Genomic DNA, 19,652 nt, shown 5'->3' on the forward strand with positions numbered 1-19,652 from the left:
TCAATTTGAAATCCGAATTTGCGACTTCCGGTTTCTGGAAAACATCCGTCAATTGCCAAACAGACATCCAATACATCCATAACATCCAATAAAGGTATATCCACTCTTTGTATTTTAGAATATTGATGTTGTATTTGAAGGAATAATTGGAGCATAGTATTTGAAATTTGACGTAATATTTGTACGTTTGTTTAACACCTGTTTTCTTCAAATGAGTCGTGCAATCTTTGAGTGAATAGACTTCCAATATTTTTGCAATTTAACACATACTGGTTAAAATAAAAGTCCGATTACCCTGGTCAACACAAGTGTGGCCCCGAAGGTCAAACTTAGAAATAATGAATAATTATAGCTTTTCCTGTGAATTCTTTTCTTTCTAGGGCAACTATTGTGAGCTTTAGAGCAGCATTTTTTTTCGATTTTGTCAACCAGTGTTATAATCAAATGAAATGGATACCAATAAAGCAACTAAACCTTCAATTTGAAACTAAGATTGTTGAAATCAGTCCTGCCATCTTTGGTAAAACGAGTGAATTTAAAAAGTTTTCTGAACACGTTTCTTTTCATAACCTTCGAACTACATGTTCAATCATCATAAAGTTCGTTATTCAGGGGTTTTGAAGACAGTCCGTTCATTTGATACCTATTTTATTCAAATCGGCTGTGTAGTTTCTGAGATTATGGAGTTTCATAACTTTTACATTTTGATACATAACAGACAAAGTTACAGTCCGATTATAATAAAATTCAAAAGGAACTTATCAGGCAACTAGATCATTCTATTGCAACTTATTTTGTGAAAATCGGTCCATCCATTTTTGAGAAAAGCGGGAGTTCAAGCAGTCTTAGAAATATGTTTCTTGTCATAGCCTGATTTCCCTTTAATATACATAACGGACAAAGTTACAGTCCAATAACAATAAAATTCAATAGGGTCTTATGGGGCAACAAGACCTTCCATATGACACTAATTTTGTGAAAATCGGTTCAGCCATCTCGGAGAAAAGTGAGTGAGTTTAAACAATCTTTGAAACACGTTTCTTTGCATAACTTTTGAACTACATGTTCAATCTATATAAAATTATTTTACCAATGATTCAAATAACATTCCTTTGATATCAATTTTGTTCAAATCGGTTATGTAGTTTCTGAGATAATGCAGTTTTGTGGTTTTCACATTTTGATACATAGCCTCGAAACTAAAAATCCGATAACAATAAAATTCAATAGGGTCTTATGGGACAACTAGACCTTTCATTTGCAATTAATTCCATGAAAATCGGTCCAGCCATCTCTGAGAGAATCGAGTGAGATTGGGAGAGCGTTACATACATACACACACACATACACACACAGAAAATGCTCAACTCAGATTATTTGAATTACGGAATATCTTTGCTTCATGGTTGGATACGTTGTTTCGAGTGCATAACTTATACTTCACATCGGCTGGAACTCGAGCGCTGGCGAGAATCTGTGTTCAAAATACAGTATGAAACCCCCAAGAAAAAAATCAGGTTAGACCAAATCGATGTTTCACGTCAGTATCATTAATCAAATCGCAATACTATGTATAGGAAGGATGACCGAAAAGGCTCAAGAGAAGAGTTATTGAATTATTAAATATACCAAAAATCGCAGAAATAATCTTGAAAATACTAATCATGATAAATTCAATCATCTTTTTATTTCCACAGATTCAATAGTTAACCTTTATTTTGAAAAGGTGGAAAGTAATTGTAAAAAACTTCCAGATAAAGTAATATTTCCATTGAAGAAAACAATCATTGAATCGATGAAACTGATCACAGTTATAAAGGAGGAAAAGAAGAGGAAGATGATGATGATGATAATGGAGAAGAAGATGATGATTTATTTGATTTGTAAATAGCTTGTATTACCAATGTTGTTTTAATTTTAATGAAAAAAATCATAAAAAAATTCGCAAAACTTGGTTGATTTGAAAGGTCGTCCAAAAACCACGTATACTTTTTCAGTAAAGAGTACACCTTGTGGCATTGCCATTGGTTAAAGATAATAAAATTTTACTTAATAAAAAATAAGGGAGAAATTGTCAAAAAATCATTAAAAATAGGTCACGTGCTTTATGTACGGCCCCACGAAAAAAATGGATGCCGGATTCGTTTTCAGCACCCCACACCATATTTTTGACGCATTTATCAACAGTCTTTGTATGAAGTCGCCCCACTACAGGCTGTTGAGTGGGAAAGTCGCTGTACGAGCCAAAAGGGTCAGATCTTGTTGGAAGCTTTGGCAAATCTCAACCTAGATCTGGCCAACGTTGAAGCTAGAAGTACATTCAGCACAAATGGTGCGGATTCGATCATCGCCATCGTTCTCCAGCCCACGACTGGTCACGAAATCGAGAGTACACGATGGCTACAGCATAGCCGCTACATCAACACCGACCATCAGTCGGTTTACTGAAGTGTAGATCAGAACAGGAGGCGGGAAGCAACGGGACAAACCAACAGTTCAATTGTCCGCGGGTGGAAGACATGACGTTTCGATGCCGAGGTATTTAAGCAATAAAATGCGATAAAAAGAGAGCTCGAGGGGGCAGTTGGTGCCGACCGAGTGCTGACCAATTAGTTGCCACACTATCACAAGCGTGTAACGCCATGTCTAGGACTCTCCATCCTATGAATGGAAAGTCACCGGCATCATGGTGAACTGACGCGATAGCGGACTTTCGCAGTTCATACCTCCGTGCCAGATGGAGAATGCAACGTGGCCGAACCGTTATATCGTAATGACCTAGACCAAAGTATTGACGCCTGCATAGCAATCACCAGCGATGCTGGAGCGAATAATTGCAGGGTTTTTTTCCACGCTATAAGCCAAGTCCCTGATCTCCGGCTGCCGAATCTCACGTCCGATGTTCCAGTATCTCAGACACAGACCATGGATGGTGGTCTAACCCACCGGACATCCAATTCGTGAGCAATCATGCCGAAGCTGAATAGGAAGCAAGGGTTACGAATGAGAAACTCCTCCTCCAACTCCTTAAAGGAGAGCATGGCACCGGTACTAAATAAAATTCCAAACCTGGCTATCAAGACAGCCATAATAGTGGCCTCGGACTGTTCCAAGTAGTGCCTGGATGAGTACCTCTTCCCGGAGAGGTGGAAGCGACAGTAACTCACCATTGCCGAAAGCTGGAAAACCGCTAAGAGACACATCGGCATATGGCGAGGTGCTCGAGAGGATTATCCTCAACAGACTAGTAAACTACACAAAAAGTGTAAATGGTCTGGTAAGTGACTAGTTCGGTTTCCGGAAAGGTAGGTCCACACTGAACGCTATTCTTTTCGTCACTAAGACGGCTGTGGTGGCCTTCCAGCGCAAGAGAAAGGTCATTCGCTATTGCGCAATCATCACGCTTGACATGAAGAATGCGTTCAATAGCACCTGCTAAGACTCCATAGCGCTCGTGCTTCAGTCCATGTACCGGTGTCGTTGTCCAAGATTTTGAAAAAGTACTTCCGGAATCGGGTACTAGTCCACAACACCGAGGTATCTGGATATCTCGGGTGACACCATGGAGATGTGAACTTCCACCTAACACCAATCCTGTTAGTCCCTGATTCAGACAGTATTTACACAGGTTCAGGCATGCGGTCTCCCCTATGTGTCCCCAGGCTTCTTCCGTTCTCTTGATTTTTGCCCAAAATTTCTTCTTCTACCTGCCAAACCCCTTGGAGAACTAGACTTTCTCTCACACAGAGTGAGTAATTATCCACATTTAGGCGTAGAGTATTTCAGTCGCAGAGTTCCTTTTCACTCTTTATCATCACGTGTTAGGGATAAACATTTATTTGCTCTCTCAGTTTAAGAGGGAGTAGTTTTCGTTAGCTTCTCTTTTACTAGAAGAGAAGTTGGCCAAATATCAAAACATGCAGGTTCACATTGAAGCCACATCCTAACCGTTTTCGAATTTAATATTATAGGAAGACTCACAGCTCACCATTGGTGCGTATTCTGCAGGAAGTTCGATTTTATACTGTTTTTTTCGCACCCCAGAGCGATGAGAACAGTAACGCAATGCTCAGTTGGTCTCCGAGCAATTTATTTCATTTTTCTCGCGTGCGCGGATGAGCAATTTACAAGAGTTTCACTGGATTTTTGCTCTGTCAAATTAGGAGCATTTTTTTCGTCAGAGAAACTATTACTCTGCGCTCTCTCTACAGCAGATGGTGTGATGCACATTGAATGTAAGCTCGCAGTTTTTAAGAGGGAAGAAAACTCTTTCTCTTTAAAATGAAGATGAGCAAAACAAAGCCTGTGTGTCCCGAATGCGTGGACGTGGAGGAAACCGATGAGTATGTTTTCCCCGTATGCCCTAATTTTGTGCGTGTGAGGAGCGACTTGATCTTAGAAAGTATTGGAGATACAACGCCAGCAGTGGTTGCTAACCACCAGTCTCCACCAGATGGGGAGCTATGAGGTTTAAGAGTTAAGAGGGTGAATGAAGCACGAAAAGCCACTTCCCAAAGTAATTTTTAACCGTTGTTCCGGGAAGGTAAGGGCTGAAGACTGGAGGGGTTTTAATGGATTCGGGTAAACTCAACCCCCGCCACCTTGCAAAAATAAGAGCACATCGTAGGCAGTGGTGTAATGTGACTTGGTGACACCTGAAACATGGTTGTCCCCCCTAGGTTACAATGAAATTATCTTGCAACCAGTTTTGAAAAAAGTGTATAATTTTCGTGGATGTTACCTCTTAAAGATGACACGCATAATAATTGATATTTATTTCCGCGAATATCCCGCTTCTAAAGGTGACACGCATGAAAATATTCTCAAAGGTCAGTATGTAGGTGACTATAACTTCTAATACATACAACTAATAACTAAAGGTCAGTCAGCAGGTGACGATAATTTCGTCTATACTCGTTTGATTATCTTTGAATTCAATCTGAATCGCTTAAATATTACCTCTCTGATGGAAGAGTCAAACATCTCAATTCTGTGAATATATAAATGTTCAATATAATCGGTAGCCGTTCATATTCGACATTTATTTATTTATTTATTTATTGATTAATTTATTTGAATTCTTTATCTGATCATTTACGATCTAAATAAAATGTAAAGAGTGTGATGTAAATGAATTATTAATAAAAAGAAAACGTTCTTGTGATTCATTAGCTCCAATTTATGTCATCACCTGTTTTCCACTTACCATACCATTCGCATCCTGCCCTTCTCTTTCCGTTTAATTCTTTGGTAAAACCCAGAGCGGAAACTCAAGTTATCCAAACTCAAACACAACCGCCTCGGATGCAATCACAGATGGAACCTCCAGCCCCAAAGCCCGTCGAGTGGGTAATTCTTCACGGCGGCGACGACGGCGACGCCACTGCTGGGATGATGAATATGTCCAGCAAAGCGCGTCTTGATGGTCGCCTGTGTGCACTTTGATGATGCTTCTTGACCAATTAGATATAAATAAGACCAGCGCCATAACGAGCAGCTTAGTTTCGAGGTGGCAATTGGGCAGGATCGACCGCATCCGTGAGTGAGTGTGTGTGCACGTTTTCCTCTCCGACAGTAGGCGAATAATAGAAGACAAACTGTCAACCGGCATCCGTCCAGAACGGTTGCGAATTAGAAGGTGTGAAATTGGATATCTCGCAAGCAGAACGAAGATTAGTGTGGTGGACACTGTTCAGGTGATCGCCGCTTGAGCAAACAACGTAACGAAGGTGATATACAGTGACGGAGGCTGGTTGTGTAATATTTGCCCTTCCGTGGCCTACCGACTGAAAGTGAATCTCACCGGTGGAAATTTGAGAAGACACCAGAACTTGAAATTGTGAACCATGATGGTGAGTGGAGCGCTACTGACTGCGTTCAACCGAAAATGTCGAAACTATTGGAGACACCTAAGGAATATGAGAACTATATGTGAAGCTTTTAAGATAATGTTATGCGATTTTAGGGAAAACCGAAGAAGACGTGATCTATATGGGAAACTTTGAATTAACGGATTTTCCTGTTCCAAATACTGTTACTAGTTTCTTGAATCTTCCTAGTTTGACGATCAACCAGTGCAATCGACATACCTGGAACCTTTATTTGAACTGGCCATTATGATAAAGTTCTTTTTTAGCAAGATTGTCGAAAGTGTCAATTTCATCAAATCAAAGTTTTGTCATAATTATCTCATACGATCAGCACAGATCTGCAAAAAGTATTCAAATTTCGTTACGATAGTGTTAATTCAAGTACGAAATTATGAAATTAACATAATACACTACTGTAGTTTTTTTACGAGTAGGATACGTGGCGCGTAAAAAAGCCGATATCCGTGCAAGAAAAAAAACGTACGGAAAACTTTATTTGTTGCAAGTTTTTATGATGTGCTTCAAAGACTTTTGACAAAAACTCTAAAACCAAGATCAAAATCAAGAAGAATATGAGAAAAATCAGTGAATTTGGTTTTATAACATCAACCGACATTCTGGAATATGCACAAAAATCATCAAAGATATACCACGTAAAAACCATATTTTCTGGACAATCCGGGTGGAGAAAACGCGCGAAATTTAGATTCTGCAGAATACGCCACCTCAAAATCGAAAACAATAAACTTAAATGTGATTGTGACTATCTCTCGACCTTCTCGATAGGTTGAATATCAATCTCGATGAGTAATTTTTTTATTATCACTACTTTACTATAATCGGTTTAAGTAGTGAAATATTGTAGTTTTTTTTTTGTAAAATTACAACACCTCCTTTGTTTAATTGACCCTTCATATTACAGGCCAAAATGAACACTAAAATGCAAATCAAAGCTAGTCTGCATAAGTTCAACATCGTGCCCAGATATATGTCACCCAGGTAAAGCCTCTCGACACGCGCCGCACACAGTCAGACCAGCCGAAAAGTAACCCTCGGTAGCACGGCTCTGTCTACAATGAACACCGATTAGCTTCCCCCCTAAAAGATTGCATCCGAACTGTGAACTAAAAGCACAACACGACATTCAAAATATGAAGTTTTAATCAGCGAAACACATTCGTCAGCTGTCGTAATCTTAGCCGCCTTCATTTTTAACACATGTCAATGTCGTCGGCAATTGAAGATCAACGGTGTTCCGGCCGGCCAGGTATGGCAACTGGCGAGCGTAATTTGTCATCCACCCTCATCATCCTGCCACGGTTTGCGGGTGATCTGTTATGGCAAAAGATTAATTCATACCTCGCTGTGCGTCGTTAGATGATCCGACTGCTATCGCTTCGGGGGCTTCGTAAACTTACCGATGTACTTCCCACATAAATTTTCCTCTAGAACTTGTTCGATTGCCTACTCAGAACAACCTCATTAAAAGTGACACTCGATGTCAAAGTGATGCTGTTAAGTAGATACCCGGATGCCTGGATTGGTTGGCTTCCAATGAATCGAGAGTTAACTAGTCTCTTTAATATTGCGTGAAAGTTTGAAAACAAAAAATGAAGTCGGAATGTTAAGGAGCAATCTACAAGAAATAGCGCAGAAAATTCAAAAGTTTTTTCGTAGAATAAGGTCTCAAATTTTTGTAGGTACATTACAATAGACTTATGAAAATGTTATGAACAAAATTCAATTCATGTGGTATGTCTGTTATAGTTTCATCTTAGTTTTTGACAACGGGTATTTGCTATCATAATATAAACCAATGCAAATGAATAAATTTTAAAATTTAAATCCGACTCTCTAGTTTTCCCGAAAAACTTTAAATACTTAAAATACCTTTTTTATAATGCTTAAATTTATGAACCGTAGAACGTAGAATCAATATAAATTAGCTTGACATTTGAGAATATCTTCAAAATTCTACCACTAAAACCTATAAATGTATAATTAATCTAAACATCAATTAAACATTAATTAATCTGAACATATGAAAATACAGTCTAGTGTGTCTGTCTATCTGATCTATATAGGCTCGGAAACTACTGAACCGATCGGCGTGAAATTTTGTATATTCCCTATTTTGAATGGGAGGGGTTCCATACAAATGAAACACAAATTTCGCACAGCTCGAGAACAAATCAAGCGAGAACAACCAAATTTGGCAGCTGAATGTTTTTAGTGGTAACAAATATGTCCATAGTGGTTCGACCCCCTCCACCTTCCGTAAGGGAAGGGTACCATACAAATGAAACACAAAACTTTGCACATCTTGAGAACTAATCAAGTAAATGGAACCAAATTTAACGTCTAAAAGATTTGCAAGGCAAAGAATAATTCAATGGTGGTGCGATACCCCTCCCTCTTCTAAAAGGGTGGGGTCTCATACAAATGAAACACAAAATTCTGCACAAATCGAGAGCTTATTAAGTAAATGGAACCAAATTTGGCATGCAAAAATTTTACCCTCTTTTTATGGAAGGGTTCTTATACAAATGAAACGCAAATTTCGTACAACTCTAAAACCAATCGAGCAAATACAACCAAAATTGGCATGTGAATGTTTTTAGGGGTAACAAATATGTCCCTAGTGGTTCGAACTCCCCTCCCACTTCCTTAAGGGAGGGGTTCCATACAAATGAAACACAAATTTCGCACAACACGAGAACTAATCAAGAAAATGGAACCAAATTTGGCATGTTAAAGTTTTTAAGGCCAAAAAATATTTCCATGGTGTTTCAACACCTTTTCTCTTCTGGAAGGGAGGCTCCCGTACAAATGAAACACAAATTTCGCACATCTAGAGTACCAATCAAGCAAATACAACCAAATTCGGCATGTTAACCCTCTAGTGCCCAGTGCCGCCTTTGGACGGTCTTCAGTTAAACCTCTAAAAAGCTTCAACCAGTTCTTTAAAAATGTTCATAAAGCTTCATAGTGATTTTTTGGAAGTCCGTCTGAAAATTAACTTGGGCACTAGAGGGTTAAGGTTTTTTAAAGCAAGAAAAACGTTCATGGTGGTAAAGCACCCATCCCTTTTCTCAAAGGAAGGGCTTTTATACAAATCGTACATTAATTTCTAGGGGTTTTTGGGGCCCGCGAAATTTCTTATGATAGTTTGACAACTCTCCCTGCTCTGAAAGGGGTGGTTCCCATACAAACGAAACACAAATATTTGTATAACTCGAGATTTATTCGGGCAAATAGAACCAAATTTAGCGTGTGATAATATTTCTGTAAAATTGACATGTAAAAGATTTCAAAGGCAAAAAATTTTTCAATGGTGGTTTGATACCCCTCCCTCTTCTGAAAGGGAGGTTTCCCATACCCATGAAATACAAATTTTCGTAAAATTTATTAGCTTATCTAGTAAATAGAACTAAACTTGGCATGTGGAGGTTTCGGGGGTGAGAAATGTTTCTATGGTGAATTGACACCACTCCCTTCTTTGGAAAGGGAAGCTCCAATACTAATTAAACGCAAATTTTAGCATGACTCCAGAATTAATCAAGCAAATGTAACCAAATTTGGCATGTGAGAATTTTTTGGGGCAAAAGATATTTTCATGCTAGTTCGACACCTCCTCGTCTTCTGGAAGGGAGGGTTCCCATACAAGTAAAACACAAATTTCCGCACAACTCAAAAACTAATCAAGCAAGTGGAATCCAATTTGGCATGAGAAGATTGTTGGGGGCAAAATATATTTTCATAATAGTTCGACATATCCCCCCCCTCCCCCTCTTCGGAAAGGAAGGAGTACTATACACGAGAAACACAAATTTCTGCACAACTCTAAATTTAATCGAACAAATGGAACCAAATTTGGCATGTGAAGGTTTTTTGGAAAAGAAAAATGTTTCTATGATGGTTTGACACCCCTACCTTCTTTGAAAGGAAGGGGGTGGGGGCTGGAAACCAGCCAAAATGACGAAATAATACCAAATATGGATATTTCCGTAATCGTGAATATGCACAAAAGCTGGAATTCAGCCTCAGAAACTATTTTGAATTATATGATGGCGACTTCCGGTTTCTGGGAAACAGCCCTAAATGGCCGAATATCACCCAGTATAACGTTCAGAAGCCAGAAACCGAGTCAACATGCCATTTTAAAATTCAAGATGACAACTTTTTTTTGACCGAATGTCATCCAATATGTGTATTTTTGGTACGAGGTGATGTATAAAAGGTGAAAGGCAAGGATGTTCTCATTTCGATAAAACCAAGCATTTCAAACGATTTTTCTTTTGAGTTTGAGCGTATCGAATGTCCTGTTCGTTATGCATTTGCAGACTATAAACAAATCGGAAGTTAAATCTTTGGATGTAGGTGACATCAATTGAAGTGTTTGAAATCATTTAAATAAAAAAAATGGGCGGAACGAAGTTTGCTGGGACAGCTAGTACATATTTTCTAAATTAACCCCTTCCTTGACGATGACGGTTTTTTTATTTCTTTTACAATTCTTTCCCCATCGTGGCAATTTTTGCAAATTTTTTAGGCTACATATTTTTTGATTAGCTAACTATGACAATTTGTATATCTTTATTATAAAATTTTTTTTGAAGTTTCGTACACACACTAAAGCAGAAAATAGCGATGTTTTCTGTTTTCATACACAGATGCGCAACCAGTAGTAAAATGAAAATGATTGTTCATAAAGTTTTTTTTTTAAATCATGTTTTTTAACGAAGACTACAAAAGGTTAGCTAAACATTGATGGTTATCCGATCAATAAAAGTTTCAATAGAACCAAGGTTGCTGATTCTTGCAGCGATGAAAAGTTCACTGCGTATCGTACTCATCACTGTGGCAGCAACGTCGCATGACTGGGAAAATCTATTCGTGTGCGAAAGTATACCATGCACGATGTATAGAGAACCTATTTTGTTTTTCTCTTTCTTTAGATTTTCTCGTTCTTCAATAAGTTGCTATTTCGTACAAACCGAACAAACGTTGCTCACTGCATTTGTTCCTCACTACCCGAGCGCGTTCGTTGCGATTATTACGAGAGGCAAGTTTTCGATAGCCATGAGCGTTCAGGGCGATTGTTACTTTGAGCAGAATGCTTAAGCGAAATAGTTCTGTGCGCCGCCGCCAATATTGTTGCGTATAGTTCTCATGCCGTGTTCGCTTTTGCGACGCGGTTCTGCAGTTGAAACCATGCTTGTCTTTTCTCCTAAGAAAACCTCTAGAGTGAATGAGAACATCTTGCACTGCGAAAACAACTACTTTCACACTAAAGAGCAAATGAACGCTAATGCTAGAAGAGAACGATAAACGATTTTTATCTGCTGAGCTTCCTGATAGCACTGCGGTGAGATCTGAAATCTCTCTCTTGCGAGACAATTAACTATGGTGTACTTTTTCACAAGTGTGGACATCACGCACAATAATTACACTGCAGAGCTATCTGCGGTGCGTTTCGCAGTTGATTTCTTGAGCTTGTCAGAAGAAGAAAAGAGATAGGAAGAAAAAAATAGACTGCGTTGCTCGTGCCGGTGGCCGAATATCACCCAGTATAACGTTCAGAAGCCAGAAACCGAGTCAACATGCCATTTTAAAATTCAAGATGACAACTTTTTTTTGACCGAATGTCATCCAATATGTGTATTTTTGGTACGAGGTGATGTATAAAAGGTGAAAGGCAAGGATGTTCTCATTTCGATAAAACCAAGCATTTCAAACGATTTTTCTTTTGAGTTTGAGCGTATCGAATGTCCTGTTCGTTATGCATTTGCAGACTATAAACAAATCGGAAGTTAAATCTTTGGATGTAGGTGACATCAATTGAAGTGTTTGAAATCATTTAAATAAAAAAAATGGGCGGAACGAAGTTTGCTGGGACAGCTAGTACATATTTTCTAAATTAACCCCTTCCTTGACGATGACGGTTTTTTTATTTCTTTTACAATTCTTTCCCCATCGTGGCAATTTTTGCAAATTTTTTAGGCTACATATTTTTTGATTAGCTAACTATGACAATTTGTATATCTTTATTATAAAATTTTTTTTGAAGTTTCGTACACACACTAAAGCAGAAAATAGCGATGTTTTCTGTTTTCATACACAGATGCGCAACCAGTAGTAAAATGAAAATGATTGTTCATAAAGTTTTTTTTTTAAATCATGTTTTTTAACGAAGACTACAAAAGGTTAGCTAAACATTGATGGTTATCCGATCAATAAAAGTTTCAATAGAACCAAGGTTGCTGATTCTTGCAGCGATGAAAAGTTCACTGCGTATCGTACTCATCACTGTGGCAGCAACGTCGCATGACTGGGAAAATCTATTCGTGTGCGAAAGTATACCATGCACGATGTATAGAGAACCTATTTTGTTTTTCTCTTTCTTTAGATTTTCTCGTTCTTCAATAAGTTGCTATTTCGTACAAACCGAACAAACGTTGCTCACTGCATTTGTTCCTCACTACCCGAGCGCGTTCGTTGCGATTATTACGAGAGGCAAGTTTTCGATAGCCATGAGCGTTCAGGGCGATTGTTACTTTGAGCAGAATGCTTAAGCGAAATAGTTCTGTGCGCCGCCGCCAATATTGTTGCGTATAGTTCTCATGCCGTGTTCGCTTTTGCGACGCGGTTCTGCAGTTGAAACCATGCTTGTCTTTTCTCCTAAGAAAACCTCTAGAGTGAATGAGAACATCTTGCACTGCGAAAACAACTACTTTCACACTAAAGAGCAAATGAACGCTAATGCTAGAAGAGAACGATAAACGATTTTTATCTGCTGAGCTTCCTGATAGCACTGCGGTGAGATCTGAAATCTCTCTCTTGCGAGACAATTAACTATGGTGTACTTTTTCACAAGTGTGGACATCACGCACAATAATTACACTGCAGAGCTATCTGCGGTGCGTTTCGCAGTTGATTTCTTGAGCTTGTCAGAAGAAGAAAAGAGATAGGAAGAAAAAAATAGACTGCGTTGCTCGTGCCGGTCGAATTTACGCTGGTGGAATTCGTTTTTGCAGTGTAGCTACACGATTTTTGCCCGGTAGGTTTTTTTTTCACCTTCCGGACTACGGGAAGTGCGCGGTGAATTTTTCACATACTGAGGAGAATGACAAGCATGAGTGGACCTCTTTCCTTTATTAACCAATAGTGGACCTTTTGTTATATTAACTCGATATAGTGAACCCCTTTCCTATAGTGGCCCACTCGCATGATTAACTCAATTCATGCAAAAATTCGAGTTGTTTTCAGAAAACTTTCATCGTCAAACATCTTGTCCAGCCAGTCTGCATAACAGACGTTTATAAATTTTGACTTATATTAGGATAAATTGAAATAATCTAGGGTTATTAACACTGATTCGGAATTTAAAAATGTTTTTAATGCAAATAGGCTGAATAAGATATTTCCCGATGAAAGTTTTCTGAAAATCCCCCGAGTTTCCACATGAATCGATTTAATCTGGCAGGAGGTCCCCAATAGCAAAAGGGGTCCACCACAGATTAATCTACCCTAAACCGGATTTTTTTCATCTTTCAAAATACGCTATAATTAGCGGAAAAGTTATGTGAATATTTTCTACTGTCATTTTTACGTAGATTTTACATTATTGTTATTTGAGTTCATTGATTCATTGAGATGATTTATTCTGTGAGTCTTATTCAGAAGGCATATACGTTCATGTGATTTTCACGTAGAATTCAACTACCAATAAAGTGGAAAGCATTTGATTAACTGATAGTTAGTACGTTTTATAAAACGTATAATTTTCGATTGTGGTTTCCCAAATTCTTAAGAGAGAGAGAGAGAGAGAAAATAGTTTTCAGAATTTATCGAAATATGTTACTTCGCACGGGCATGCAAAATCGTCAATTCAAAAATGGGTCGAACGACATAAAAACGGACAAATATAAAGACACTCGCCGTTGATAATTACTGTTAGCAGCAACTGTTAATGTTCAGGTAACTCCTGGATCTTTGAACTGAATCTGAGTAAAACCTGTAAGCTAAAAACTCGATGTCGAATTCTAATGGCCTTTGGAAAGCCATCGAAAAATCCTTTCTATGTTCAGAGACTGAATAACACAACAGCTTCGCAATTTTGATTTCTGTATATTTTTGCACAGAGAGTTCACGCGATACTTCATTCTGTTTGACGTTTCCAGGTTTCACGTAGTTACTACGTGATAAAACATAGTATGCATGGGATTTTCACGTAGATGTTATGTTTGTCAAATAAAATGGCAGAAAATGAATAAGTACAGGAAATTTGACGTACCGTAAACTGGGGTGACTTTGATCACCGGGGTGACTTTGATCACTTTACCTCTATTTTGAATTTGTGACAAAAAGCGCTCGTATAGCTTGGGATTTGTCGTAATATTCCCTGATTGTGTTTAGATATGTGTACATTGCCACTTTTCATGCATTTCCTGCTATTTAAAGAGTGTTTTTAATGCTAAAATAGGAATTGAAAATAAACTGGATTTTGAGTGATTTTTATTGCATACAAACAATCGGTTCAAGCAAATACAAAACAACAAGCTGCGATACGTAAAGTTTTTTGATTTTGTTCCCAGATTAGTTCTCAAGATATAAAAATATTATCACAACGGTTTTCATTATTTTTTTGCAATATTTTTCCTCAAAGGCAATTTTGAGGCCCAAAAATCTCAATAGCATATCACATGTTTTCTTCTTAACGACGGCCTAAGACGTCACGTAACATGCAACTTTGGACTATTGGATGAGCAATATTCTATATGGACTAGTTTTTGGTGATTTTAGATCCCCTTCACACTCCGTGGACAAACGTTCATAAATATTTTAAAAATTTTGTATGAATCTTTGACATTCGCCAACATAAACTGTTCATGTGAAATGTGAATGGCCCCCAAATGGCTTCTCATATTAATTAACTCGTTTAAGTCGTTTTAGACTGTTCAAATTTGTTAAAGCAATAAAGTCTCACTTCAAATTAATCAAAATAATGGAGTGATCAAAGTCACCCCGGAATGATGATTGATAAAAAAACTTTAGAGCATATATAAAAACAGCCGAATTGTTGCTCAACTTTTGAAGTAGTAATTGGATCTTGTTCAATGCATGCCAGTACTCATTTCAAAAATATCAAACAACTTTGTATTCAGTACATTTTGAAAATATTTAGGAAATATTAAAAATAGTGATCAAAGTCACCCCAGTTTACGGTAACAATGATGTGAAAAATATTTTGAGTGAATGTTTCTCGTGATTCGGGTGCAGATTGGCTGGATAAGATGTTTCCCGATGAAAATTTTTCTGAAGAACCCCTCGAGTTTTCGAGTAAATTGAGTCAATCTAGCGGATGGTCCTCTATATAGGAAAGGGGTCCGCTATAAGTTAATGTACACTAGATAGTACTTTTGTCGTTTAAGAAAAAATATACCTAATTATTATTCAAATATTGTTGAAAATTTCTTATCCTTAAAAAACACTCTACGCAGGAGATAGGGTAAAATTACCTATAGTGCACTACTTTTCAATAGTGGACCACTCGCCAGATGAACTCAATTCACGCAAAAAAATAGAGAAATTTTCAGAAAACTTCCAGAATAACGAGAAACATTTATATCCAAATTCCGATTTATGTTAAGACAAATTGAGTAAATCTCCGGGGGTCCACTAAAAGACGTAGTTTTACCCTAATCCCAAAATTTGATACCCAGGTTTTGTGCTGCCACAAATCAAACTTTAAGATTTGAATAAATTGACCTATAGACGGGTGGCCCAATATAGATAAATGAAGCAAAAGGGTCCACTTTAAGTCAATTTACTTACCTTTTTTGGATTGTAGGGTAAATTAACGTATAGTGGACCCTTTTATTTTATCAATCTATAGTGATCCACCCGTCAGATCAACCTAATTTCTCTTAACATAAATCGGAATTTATGCATGTTTGTGATGCAGATTAACTGGATAAGATGTTTCCCGATAAAAGTTTTCTGAAAATCCCTCCAATTTTCGCCTAAACTGAGTTAATCTTGCGAGTGGTCCACTTTAGGAAAGGGGTCCACTATGGGTTAATTTACCCTACTTTTCTAATAGAAACATCTGTGTGTCTCCCCTAGGAACATCTGTGCAAAGATTCAGTTGAATAAAAAATGGTCGAGTGAAATGACTTGCCTTTTTTTAAATTGCTCAAGGGATAACTAGGGTAGAGCAACCATGGATGGATCACTTCCTTCAGTGGACCACCCTAACGAAAAGCTGTTGATACTCTTGTTTTAAATGGGAATTTACAAATGTTTCTCGTGATTGTGATGCAGGTTAGCTGGATAAGATGATTTCCGATAGAAATTTCCGGCAGATTTCTTGAGTTTGCGCATAATTTGAGTTGACCCTATCACCGCGGAGAAAAATCAGTTTTTACATCGAAAAATGACATTCAAACTCATATTACTCAGCAACCGCATGCATAATTGGCACAAACTATATTGCATGTTGAAGATCAATCTTTTCTCTAACTGCTTAGATCGTTAAAAATTTCAAGTATAGTATAGTAAACTTTCATCGTTAAAAATTGCAAGTATAGTTGTTAAACTGTTATTTAAGTTTATATGTCAGGGGATGCCATATGGCATCACCCACGGGGAACGATTTCAACTAACAGGTGTTCACAAAAGAAGTGGTTAATCCAAGGTGGTTCTACCCTACTTGATGAAAATGTTGACAAGAACTCTCAATTTGACCTATAGTTGACCCCGTTCATATAGTGGACAGATTAACTCAATCAATGCGAAAAATCGAGGGATTTTCAGAAAACTTCCATCAAGAAACATCTTTTCCAGCCAATCATGTATAAATTCCGATTTATGTTAGGAGAAATTGAGGTAATCTGACGGTTGGTCAACTATCCGTTATTTTACCCTATCAGTTTTATCGGTCTGAGAAGTTCGTGTTTCTTGAATGTAAAAATGTACACATAATGAGTGCAACATACTCATTAAACATGTGTTTCTCGAATGTGGCCTTCAATTTAAAAAAATTAAAAATAAAATAATTTATTAAAATATTTTTTTCTTTTTATGAATGCCCAAATCCTGTCAATCAATCTGACAGCTGCTGTACTGCTGTCTTTTGAACTAAACTTAACCCCGTTTATTGTGCTCAAATTTTGTGAACCACTCTGACAATCTGACAGCTTGCTGCATTGTTGTCTCACGAAACAAACTGAAGCCCATTTATTATGTGCCATTACCTAGGTTGAGCCAAAGCCTAACGCAGAGTCGGATGCATGATGAGAATCGTTGCTGAAGACTCTATTTTTCTGGAGCCATAGAGAGTCTAATCGTAGAGCTTCAAGTTTTAGGCTGCGCCGATGTTGCAATTTTTGGTCTTGAGACTAATGACTTTTCTGTGACAAATGTCACTCTCTGCACCAAGAGCGAAAGTTCACAGGTTTGTTACCTTGAAAGACAATATGGCTTTTAACTGTTAAAGTAAATATTTATATCGATCTGCTTTAAGTTGGTCAACTGTCCAGCCAGCGAGGGTGTACCTTATCACCACAAAATAAAATTTGTGTTACTTATTTTCGGTCACATTCGCAGCTTGTGAAGTGCTTTTTAAATTCAGTTTTAACTTTCTAATTACATCCGCATTCTTACCATGTGGAATGCACTAATACAAGCAACGCTGGTAATTTGGATTTGAATGTTTTCGGAAAACGCATAAATTTCGCGTTTTTTTCTTTTGCTATGCAAACTAACATTTCTGAGCTTCAATATTTTCAATAAAGTGCGTGTGCAAATACATACGCAATTCTCAATGTGCTTTGATGATTAGAGGAGTTCATGGTACAAACATATACATGTTCTTCTCTGAAAAAAAATTTTGAGCAGTTAGCACAATTACCACAATCCAAGGCGTGTAATTTTTGCCAATCACCGGCTTCTCGTTGACAAAATTTATTAGCTTCTTCTACATTGAAGATCACATCGGAAAACACAGAATCAGCAGTAGTCAAATAGTTACCAAAAGCGGCAGAATTCACTTTAGTCTGTTTTTGAAATAGCTTTTGATGTGTGCTTTTCCATTTTCACTTCCAGAAATGTGCGGCACTGATCGTCTTCGCTCTGGCAGCCATTACTAGGGCCGAGCAGTTTAACGGATACTTCTATCCGAAACCAAGCTGTTCATTTGGAGCTGCCCAAACCGTGTATTTGACGCAAACCCAAACTGAATATCAAGTACATACGGAAACTATAGGAGGCGGTCAACAAACTATTACCCAATATTCTTCGATCTACATCACATCCGCATATACCCAGACTGTTCCGGCATATCGAACGTTGACGGAAACCAACACCTACACCGTAACGCAACCAGGACAAACTTTCTACAACACGATAACACAGCCACCGATCGTCTCAACTACAACGCGAATTCAACCAACTACAGTATATCAAACAATTCGTGATGTCACTACCGCCACACTGCCACCACAAACCCTGTACAATACAATTACACTACCGCCAGTCGTTAGGACCTCAACAGTTGTACAAACGGTTCCAGTTGTGCAAACCGTTCGTGACGTAGTAACTATCACTGCCCCACCCGTAACACTGCCACCGCAAATTATCTACTCTACTATTCAACTTCCTGCCATCACAACCACTTCTTACTACACATCGACCACGCGACTGGTACAGACCGTTTATGATACTGTTATTTCATCAGTACAAGTGCCAGGACCAACCAATTATCAAACTATCACTCAACCAGCACGAACTGTAGTTTCGACAAGCATCAGCTACTCGGCAACTCCAGTCTATCGCACGCAAACCGATACTCAAACCATTACCCTCCCAGCACCTCCTGCACAATATCGAACAATCTACTCCACTATATCCGTGTCTGGTCAAATTCAAACCGAGTACAGTGTGGCCACCACCACCCTACGTGACGTCCAGTACATTACCAGTACCGTGACCAGGACTGCTCCCGGAATTCAGTACGACGCTCAAACCATTTACTCCACAGTAACCAAGACGTTCTGCGGGCCTGAGAATACCTACTTGCCAGCCGCCGAGGGCAACAATGGAGGTTTCACCGGATTTGGCAGTGGATTCAGCCACCGATTCAACCGATTCTTCTAAAACCGCACGATCACCCACTGTGCCAATTGCACGACGATATTCATAAACGCATATCCGCTGCGTATAAAGCCAATACTCACTTTTGTTTTCTAGCAACAAAAAGCTGTCAGTGCGATTGTAGCGCCAAGCTCGCTCTCAAATTTAATTGTAAATAAATGCGAACCTTAATGGTATTGAAGTCACAGAAGAGTCACGTAGATCTTTGTGCTAACATCCGAAGAACCCTGCGAAACCATAGCAAAAAAGATCAAATAAATACTTTAGTATTTATCGAAGTATAGTTAATAGAGGTAAGAACTAACTAATAATTAATAATTAATTATTGTTAAATTACATGTGAGTTTCGAAAACGTCAATTAGTTTAATCTACAGAAAATAAAAAAACGAAGCACAAAATGACCGAAAATTAATTACCGGGATTTCATCAGAAGATAACTATGCGAAATTTATTCATATTATAACATCGTCATAAACAAAAGATGCAGCAAACTCATACATAACAAAGAATCCGACTATCCGAATCTTTTCATAGTCTACCGCCTAAAGACAAAAAACTCCCCAACATCTATTGTGTTCATATTTGCTATGCATTTAGCGGCCGTTAATATTAACAAATTTGATCTA

At 38.1% G+C, this 19,652-nt stretch overlaps 1 protein-coding gene across 1 annotated transcript; it reads left to right on the forward strand.

Moving 5' to 3' along the window:
* The first annotated feature begins 5,488 nt into the window (after positions 1-5,488).
* LOC129723838 (uncharacterized) lies at positions 5,489-19,217 on the forward strand. Its single transcript, XM_055678298.1, has 2 exons — positions 5,489-5,852; positions 17,979-19,217. The coding sequence occupies exons 1-2, from the start codon at positions 5,847-5,849 to the stop codon at positions 19,026-19,028; spliced, it is 1,056 nt and encodes a 351-aa protein (XP_055534273.1). The 5' UTR covers positions 5,489-5,846; the 3' UTR covers positions 19,029-19,217.
* The last annotated feature ends 435 nt before the right edge of the window (positions 19,218-19,652 follow it).

Source organism: Wyeomyia smithii, chromosome 2, assembly GCF_029784165.1.
Source record: "Wyeomyia smithii strain HCP4-BCI-WySm-NY-G18 chromosome 2, ASM2978416v1, whole genome shotgun sequence".
NCBI lineage: Eukaryota > Metazoa > Arthropoda > Insecta > Diptera > Culicidae > Wyeomyia > Wyeomyia smithii.